At 39.3% G+C, this 8,323-nt stretch overlaps 1 protein-coding gene across 2 annotated transcripts in view; it reads right to left on the reverse strand.

Annotated features, from left to right (window-relative positions):
- Positions 1-8,323, reverse strand: part of cpsf1 (cleavage and polyadenylation specific factor 1) — a 44,163-nt gene that overhangs the window by 7,978 nt on the left and 27,862 nt on the right. For both annotated transcript variants that reach the window (XM_061931519.2, XM_061931518.2), the window contains 10 exons: positions 7,812-8,018; positions 7,647-7,736; positions 7,433-7,576; positions 7,210-7,362; positions 5,600-5,716; positions 5,421-5,511; positions 5,208-5,292; positions 2,552-2,693; positions 2,319-2,471; positions 2,072-2,248 (listed from right to left, as the gene is read on the reverse strand). In XM_061931519.2, coding sequence (XP_061787503.1) covers positions 2,072-2,248; positions 2,319-2,471; positions 2,552-2,693; positions 5,208-5,292; positions 5,421-5,511; positions 5,600-5,716; positions 7,210-7,362; positions 7,433-7,576; positions 7,647-7,736; positions 7,812-8,018 — 1,359 coding nt within the window. The remainder of the gene's footprint in view (positions 1-2,071; positions 2,249-2,318; positions 2,472-2,551; positions 2,694-5,207; positions 5,293-5,420; positions 5,512-5,599; positions 5,717-7,209; positions 7,363-7,432; positions 7,577-7,646; positions 7,737-7,811; positions 8,019-8,323) is intronic.

Genomic DNA, 8,323 nt, shown 5'->3' on the forward strand with positions numbered 1-8,323 from the left:
ACCGTTACTGTTGTGGCTCGCGAACAACAAGTAAGCTAGCTAGATGGTGATAACTATGTTAACTGACGTCACAGCATAGCCAATAAAAAAAAAAAAAAAAAGACTCAAACACTGCAGGCAGAGGCATACAAAACTGCATGCAAGCCTCCACGTAAATGCATGAACCTACTGATGTAGCATTGTTTAACACACGTGTCAAACTCAAAGCCCGGGGGCCAGATGTGGCCCGCCACTTCATTTTATTTGGCCCTCGAAAGCCTGGAAATAATATGGATCAATAAAGTACTGTAACTTTTCTTACTAAATTTATTTTTTCTTTCTATTTTGGGAGAAAAAATACCGCATTTTTCGGACTATAAGTCGCAACGGCCGAAAATGCATAAAAAAGAAGGGAAAAAACATACATAAGTCGCACTGGAGTATAAGTCGCATTTTTTGGGGAAATTTATTTGATAAAACCCAACACCAAGAATAGACATTTGAAAGGCAATTTAAACTAAATAAAGAATAGTGAACAACAGGCTGAATAAGTGTACGTTATATGAGGCATAAATAACCAACTGAGAACGTAATAATCACTCCTACATTGCGGAAGTTCATTTATCGCGGTAATGTCTGGAAGCAATTACCAGTGACAGACAAGGGATTACTATACTTATACTAGTATTTAGTTGTGCATGCCTGTTATTTTTTATAATACATACTTCAACATTAAATTCTCAGTATATTTTGTGGAAATAATGATTAAAAACCTGATTAAGTCAACTTATTAAAAAAACTATTGTATGGGTATAATGTTGCACTTGTAATAAACACAGATGATATGTCTAGATACAAAATCAATCTTTTATACTAAAACTGATTGTCTTTTCATTGAGTACCGTATTTTTCGGACTATAAGTCGCACTGGAGTATAAGTCGCATTTTTTGGGGACATTTATTTGATAAAACCCAACACCAAGAATAGACATTTGAAAGGCAATTTAAAATAAATAAAGAATAGTGAAGAACAGGCTGAATAAGTGTACGTTATATGAGGCATAGATGAGAACGTGCCTGGTATGTTAACGTAACATATTATGGTAAGAGTCATTCAAATAACTAAAACATATAGAACATGTTATACGTTTACCAAACAATCTGTCACCCCTAATCGCTAAATCCCATGAAATCTTATACGTCTAGTCTCTTACGTGAATGAGCTAAATAATATTATTTGATATTTTACGGTAATGTGTTAATCATTTCACACATAAGTCGCTCCTGAGTATAAGTCAAACTATGAAAAAAACTGCGACTTATAGTCCAAAAAATACGGTATATGTACTCCATGTAATCGCAAATTATGTTAACTTAAATATTGTCTAATTATGCAAAAATATATATTATCAAACATTCAAACCATTTTTTAAATATAAATAAATACTAATAATAATGATTTCAAATCAAGTTATCCATCAAATTGTGCAATGCAAAAGTAGCAATAGATTTTATGGTAAAATTGTGAAATTTACTGTGGTTTTTACAGCATTTTTCTCCAAATGAAAAAAAAACTATACTTTTTTTACTGTAATAAACTGTGGTGCCGTTTAGGCATTTACAGTACTACACCGAAAAATCTACAGTTGTTGATTTGCTGTAAAAAAAAAAAAAACAGACAAACTGGCAGCTCAGGTGCCAAAATGTTACTGTAAAATTGCATGTTTTTTAAATTTACAGTTAAAAAAACAAAACTGCCTTTTTTTTAACATAAAAACAGCAACACTGTTTTTCCATTTACAGTAATATACACAACATTTTGAGGTGAAATTATTGCAACTTACCATAATTTTTTTACATTTTAGTTTAAAAAAAAATCTACTAATAAAATGCATTAAAAATGGTGTAATAATAGTATTCACTTTTAGACGCGGCCCTCTGGGGCCAAACATAATTGCGATGTGGCCCTCAGTGAAAACAACTTTGACACTTCTGGTTTAACACAAGTATTCGACATTGTAACAACATTTAGAAGTCAGAGAAGATGAAAATCATCACAGGTCCCCTTTGAAGGTTTGTGTTAGTGGCTTACCCTGCTGACGAGCGACAGCGTCTTGCTCGACTCCTGGTAGCGCAGCAGCGAGATGCTCTTCATCAGGTCGGCGGCCAGGATGAAATTCTTGATGCTGAACATCTGGTGGATGTGAAGCTGCGTGTCGATGAAGGCCATGCCGGTAAGGTCGTTGTCCTTAAGGACCCACAGGAAGATCTACGAAAAATGTGAGAATAGGTTTTAATACAGACCTTTCCCCAAATGTGGTTCTTTTAAAAAGGGATACCTTCTGTCCAATGGCCGACACCAAGTAACCGCTGCAGTGACACAGTGCCGTCACGGGGCCTTTCTGCTCCTTCTCATAAAGCACTTTGAACTTGTTCTTAGTGAGCGGCTGACCCGGCTCCGGCACCACTTCAATCACATCCAGGATCAAAATCTTGAAAGATGATCACAGGAAAAAATAATTTGTCTGAGTGACACACCTTTGCAATGATCATATAGCTATGTGCTGCTCACCCTCCCCCTGCAGGTGACCTCCTCCCCCTGCAAGACGCAGGTCCCAGCGGCGATGTAGCCCTTAAGGCCAGACACCGTCTCCTGACTCCTCAGGGCCACCGTTTTCATGCAGGTCACATGCTCCCACTCCTCCAGGTCGATCCTGGTTGAGAGAGAAAAGGTCAACAACTGGGATAAATACGACGCAATGTGTAATGGGCTTTTTGATAAAGTTGTAACAGCAATATACAGTGAAACCTTGATTTACGAACTCCTCAATATAGGATATGTTTTATTTCAAACCACAGACCAAATAAAAACATGCTTTGCTGTACAAACTTTGTCTCAGTGTACAAACATTTCATTCATCTGTTTTCTGCCTGGCAGCATATCCATTGTGAGCGGGCTCATTGGTCACCATGCTCGTTCAGTCAGCAGAGCAGTGCTGCTGTGCTAATTGCTACGTTAAGTGCTTTTAATTACTTCTTTTTTTTAGCCTTTTTACATTTTTTTTAGTTCTGCCAGCTCAATGTCTCCAAAGAGAGCAATGGATAAACGATGTGTGGTTCAAAACATGTAGATAGACAGACAGTACTTTATTGATTCCTTCAGGAGAGTCCCCTCAGGAAAATTAAAATTCCAGCAGCAATAAGTATCTGCAGTATTTAGTAAGTATCTACAGCGTTGTTGACACTGCCTCCCTCCTTCTCTCTTCAACTGCACAGCAGGATGATTAACCAACAATGTAAGCGGAGTGGATACAGTTTGTAAGACAGGAATATTTGATATTTTGACGTATTTTAGCATAGCACTTTTTTTTAACCAGCCTTCTTTTTTTTTTTAAACAACTACAACATAACTACACCAGCAGATAAAATATATACAAATTTAATACCAGTGTTGAAAAAAGATTTAAAAAATGCAATTAAAAAAAATAATAGATCGTAAAAACCCAGGCAGTGCTCAAGCACCAGCCCGTTTGCCCTGCATGAGAAAAGTGCCCCATTTGCTCAAGCCCTTTAATTTTAAAACATTCAATTAAAAATTTAAAATACTCTCATCGTCAATAATTTCTTCCAAATATGTGTTGATATCTGACGAGGCATTTATTTGAGTTCTTGTGAGGATTCTTCCCCGGTCTGCTCAGCGTACTGATCTATAGAACATGTGTCCTCTTTTTGCAGCGATATCCATATTTTGTCGTTCTTTCCTGGCGTCTTCCCGGTCCCGCTTTATTTGTTTTCGTTATTGTAGCAATGGAGTCGCTCGACAAGCCTTCGTTCGCAACACTCTGAGCGTGTGCTCATTAGAGCGCCGCAAGCTTTACGTTCCGTGATTCAATCAAGTAACAACGCAACATCGATGGATGGACATGAACAAGATAGAAAATATATCTCGGCCACAAATCCAAAATTTGTGTAAAAATATCTTGACAGATAGAATAATTCATATACAAGTAAAGAAGAGCAGGAAGCAGATCACACATTCTCATACTTTCTGTCACATCAAGGAAGAAATAATGTCAGCCAGCTTGAAAAATGTCTCACATATAAGCTATGTGAAATAAGACAATTGTTTATATTAAATGTTCCTCACAATAAAACCTTACAATGTACATAAACTACAAAAAAATGTGATTGAGTGTATGGCGCATTATTGTGATGCAAATAACTTTTGTTCCAGTGTAGGCCATTAAATATATTTTATTTTTTCTATTTATTTGAATCCCATATTTACAGGGAGATTTCCCTGTAAAATTGCATTAGACACACGTAATAAAGGTGTTTGTGAAATCCCCCGACGTTATTCGGGGCTAAATTACCGCAACATTAGCCCCACATAAAACAATATGTTGCTATTTGTCCGATGCTTCCTACATTTTTTATTTAAAAAAACCCAGCAACAACTGAGAGCCTTGTTCAGCTGTTTGCTGACGTATACTAATATTGTTTCGCTAACTTTTACTGCCAATTAATTTTGACTTCAAATATCAATTATCAGCCTTGAAAAAAACATATCGGTCGATCACTAATTTTCATACTTGCCAACCTTGAGACCTCCAAATTCGGGAGATGGGGTGGGGGGGGGGGGGGGGGGGGGGGGGGGGGGTTTGGTGGTAGCAGGGGGTGCATATTGTAGCGTCCCGGAAGAGTTAGTGCTGCAAGGGGTTCTGGGTATTTGTTCTGTTGTGTTTATGTTGTGTTACGGTGCGGATGTTCTCCCGAAATGTGTTTGTCATTCTTGTTTGGTGTGGGTTCACAGTGTGGCGCATATTTGTAACAGTGTTAAAGGTGTGTATACGGCCACCCTCAGTGTGACCTGTATGGCTGTTGATCAAGTATGCTTTGCATTCACTTATGTGTGTGTAAAAGCCGCATATATTATGTGACTAGGCCAGCACGCTGTTTGTATGGAGGAAAAGCGGATGTTAAAGGCAGTGCCAATAAGGCACGCCCCCAATATTGTTGTCCGGGTGGAAATCGGGAGAGATTAGGGAGAATGGTTGCCCCGGTAGATTTACGGGAGGGGCACTGAAATTCGGGAGTCTCCCGGGAAAATCGGGAGGGTTGGCAAGTATGCTAATTGTTAGTAGGGGTTACTAAAAGCACTTTTAAACTTCACTGCTAGATTTTGTCCAAGAACTTGTTCAAAAATGCTACATTTTGATCGATTTTACCGTGTGTTGGGAATTGTCTCCCAGCTGACCGGCGAAATGAGCTGAATGGAAAACCTCTCCTGTAGAGGGTTAATGTAGCGATCATCTGCAAGGTGACAAAAGCGCAACAGTAAACAACACTGGATCAATGTAGAAACATGGAAGGAAAAACTGGCCACTTTTGGTGTACCTAATGTACCGTATCCAACGTATACATGTCTGTTCATATGTCACCTCGTTCGATGGTTTCAAACTCCTTCTCCTCTCCCGTCATCCTGGGGATGCGCGTACACAGCTCTTTCACGCTTGTGCACACAGCATACACCTGTAGCGCAAGACACCAGAATAATTAGTTAAGATTAATGTCATATCAGAGATCATTCCTGAAATTTCCAGAGTTGTGAGAGCCTTGCCTTGGATTCCACGTGGTAGGAGACGTAGTGGACGGTGCACCTCAGTGGGATCTTTCTCACCGGCCATGGAGCGTCATAGGACAAGTAGGTGGGCAGAACGCTAATCCTCAGCTCCCCCTGCAGGCATGTTCAAACACACACACAGTGAAACGTGGTTTAAGAGACGGATGTCCAATGAGTGGCACATTGTAGAATTAAAAAATACAAAATGGGAAAATAGAGCCTTTTAACAACATAAAAAAATTAGGGCTGTCAAAGCTAACGTGATAACATGTTAACTATCATTTCCTTCAACGGTGCTAATTTTTTTTGACCCCAGATTAACGCGGACACGTCCTGTCTGACCTTCGGTAGTGTGGGAAAATTTAAAACAGCGAGCAATAATGGACAAAGGAAAGGGTACATTATGAAAAGCCCAGATCCAAAGCCATAGTAAGTCATTCTTCCGACAAGACAAGACTATTTTTATTCATGATTGCCATGAGCTGTCACCACTAGTGCACATATCTGCTAAAGCGCTTGCTTTCAGAGAGGTGGGGTTTCACTTCCGTGTTCACAGTTTAATGCAGTGATAACATAAAATGTAGATTGTTACTGTAACTGCTTTAGTAAGATGGGATACAAGTTCAGGAAAAAAACAAGACGGTAGGCAGGAAGTTTTTTATTGCAAGCATTTGGTCTGTCGGCAAAACATTTAAAGACACCTTATCTCAAACCAATCACATGCATTCGGTTTTTAAAAAAGCGCTATGAGTCACATCTGTGATACTTCTTTCTAAATAACTGCTAGTACATCAATTGAGGAATAGAAGGGGGGGGGGGGGATTTTTGAGGCAGGCTCTAATACTGAGTCTATTTTTTTATTATTAACTATTAACATGTTCTAGTTGATAGTCCTCAATTACAGAATGTTTAGATGGCTGAATAATATATTTTATTAATACATTGAGAAGGTTAAGACATTGTCATGCAGCGATATGAATACCATTGACTTGTACAACACGTAATATAAAGAATATCAGAAGCATTTTTCAGGTAGAAATATAACATTACATTACCAAACATCTTAAACAATCAAACCATGATTGTAACAATCCACATTTTGTGTTATTGATGTGTGAAACTGGCATCTGAAAATGGAATGTAGCTCCTCTCCTCTGAATGTAAGTGCCCCTACAGCAGGAATTAAAATTTGGTCGGGGATACACCCATGCACTGCAGATAATTTTATATTGTCGTTAAAAGCGTGTTTATGTCTATTTTGTGTTGAGCTGTCTTAAAAAAAGCATAATGTTTAATAAACATGTCATTACAGCACACAAATTGTCCAGGCATAGTTTTAAAAACTTGAAAATGATCTGTGTATGGTACACTTATTAATGTTGAAAATTGTATTTATCTGTGATTATCGCGATTAATTTTGAATTAACAATGAACAACGCGATTAATTGCGATTCAATATTTGAATCGCTTGACAGCCTATACATACAATAATATCAATGTGGTGCTTTGCATCCTTTGATTTTTTTTAAATATACAGCCCTCAGTGGAATAAGTTTAGACACACCGGGTTTAAGTGATACAGTAGCACTTATATGTCTTGTGCTTACCTGTTTGTTGAAGTAGAGGAAGCCTTTGGGGCAATTGATGTTATGGAAGGGGGAGAAGGACTCAATGGTGCCGTCGATGGTCATGGGGTGAAGTCTCAAGGCGCCTCGAGAGGTGACCAGCATCCAATGAGGGGAGGGTCCACAGATGAACACCTGAGAAACATACAATACATGAAAATAGTTCGGAAATTACAGACGAAAAGTTGTTGTATGATGTTTTTACCCCTGAGTATCCAGAGATGTCCTCAAAGTATCTAAACCTCTCACTACGACTTTTGGCCGCTGTGTCATCAGCGAGGCCACCTTCTGCCTTCCTGTCTTTCTTTGGCTTCGACTTTTTTTCTCGGAAGTTAATGTTGTGCGGCACCTGTGTAGGGCAGAACTCAGGATTGGCATCGTCGAGAAGTGACCCCATTTTGGGTTGATTGCAATCATACCTTTTTGAAGCGCACTTTGAGGTTATTCTGAGGTTGTTGCTGATCATAAGGGAAGGCTTCATAGATGAGGAGCTCTTGTTCCACGTGCACCTGGGAAACAACAGCATGTTGAAACGGAGAAATGATGCATGGGGAGGCATCTATGGGGGGAAAAAATCCGCTCACTAGTAAATATGGGCGACTGCGGTTGTTGCCAAGCGAAATCAAAGACACCTCCTTGACCACCGGTATGTCTCCCTGACGAGTGACTTCCTCTTTCTTCCCTTCACCCTGCGTTGCTGATTGGCCGGACGAGCTGTCCACTAGCACCCTCTGACCAACGGGGAAGTTCTTTACTAGGAAAACCAATCTCCAGTCTGGCAGCTGATATATCTGTTTAAAGACAAGTTGAGGTAGAAATATGTATACCGTGGATCCTCAATTTACAAACCCCCTCTATTTGCGAACTTTTCGATTTATGAACTTTTCAATTGAGCCAAATATGCCTCCACGGGTGAACCTTATCTCTGCGTACGAACGTTTTACCCATCATTCGTTTTGTGTCCCGCCTGCAGGCAAAAAGCAGGGCGCAGTACAAGTACTAGTCACTTCCCAGTGCTTCAGCGTATGTGACTTTTCTCAGTTTCCATGACGATGACTTCAGTTTTGTTTGATCAGCTGCTTAACTGCAGTGTTAC

This window comes from Nerophis lumbriciformis, linkage group LG37 (genome assembly GCF_033978685.3).
Source record: "Nerophis lumbriciformis linkage group LG37, RoL_Nlum_v2.1, whole genome shotgun sequence".
NCBI classification, from domain to species: Eukaryota; Metazoa; Chordata; class Actinopteri; order Syngnathiformes; family Syngnathidae; genus Nerophis; species Nerophis lumbriciformis.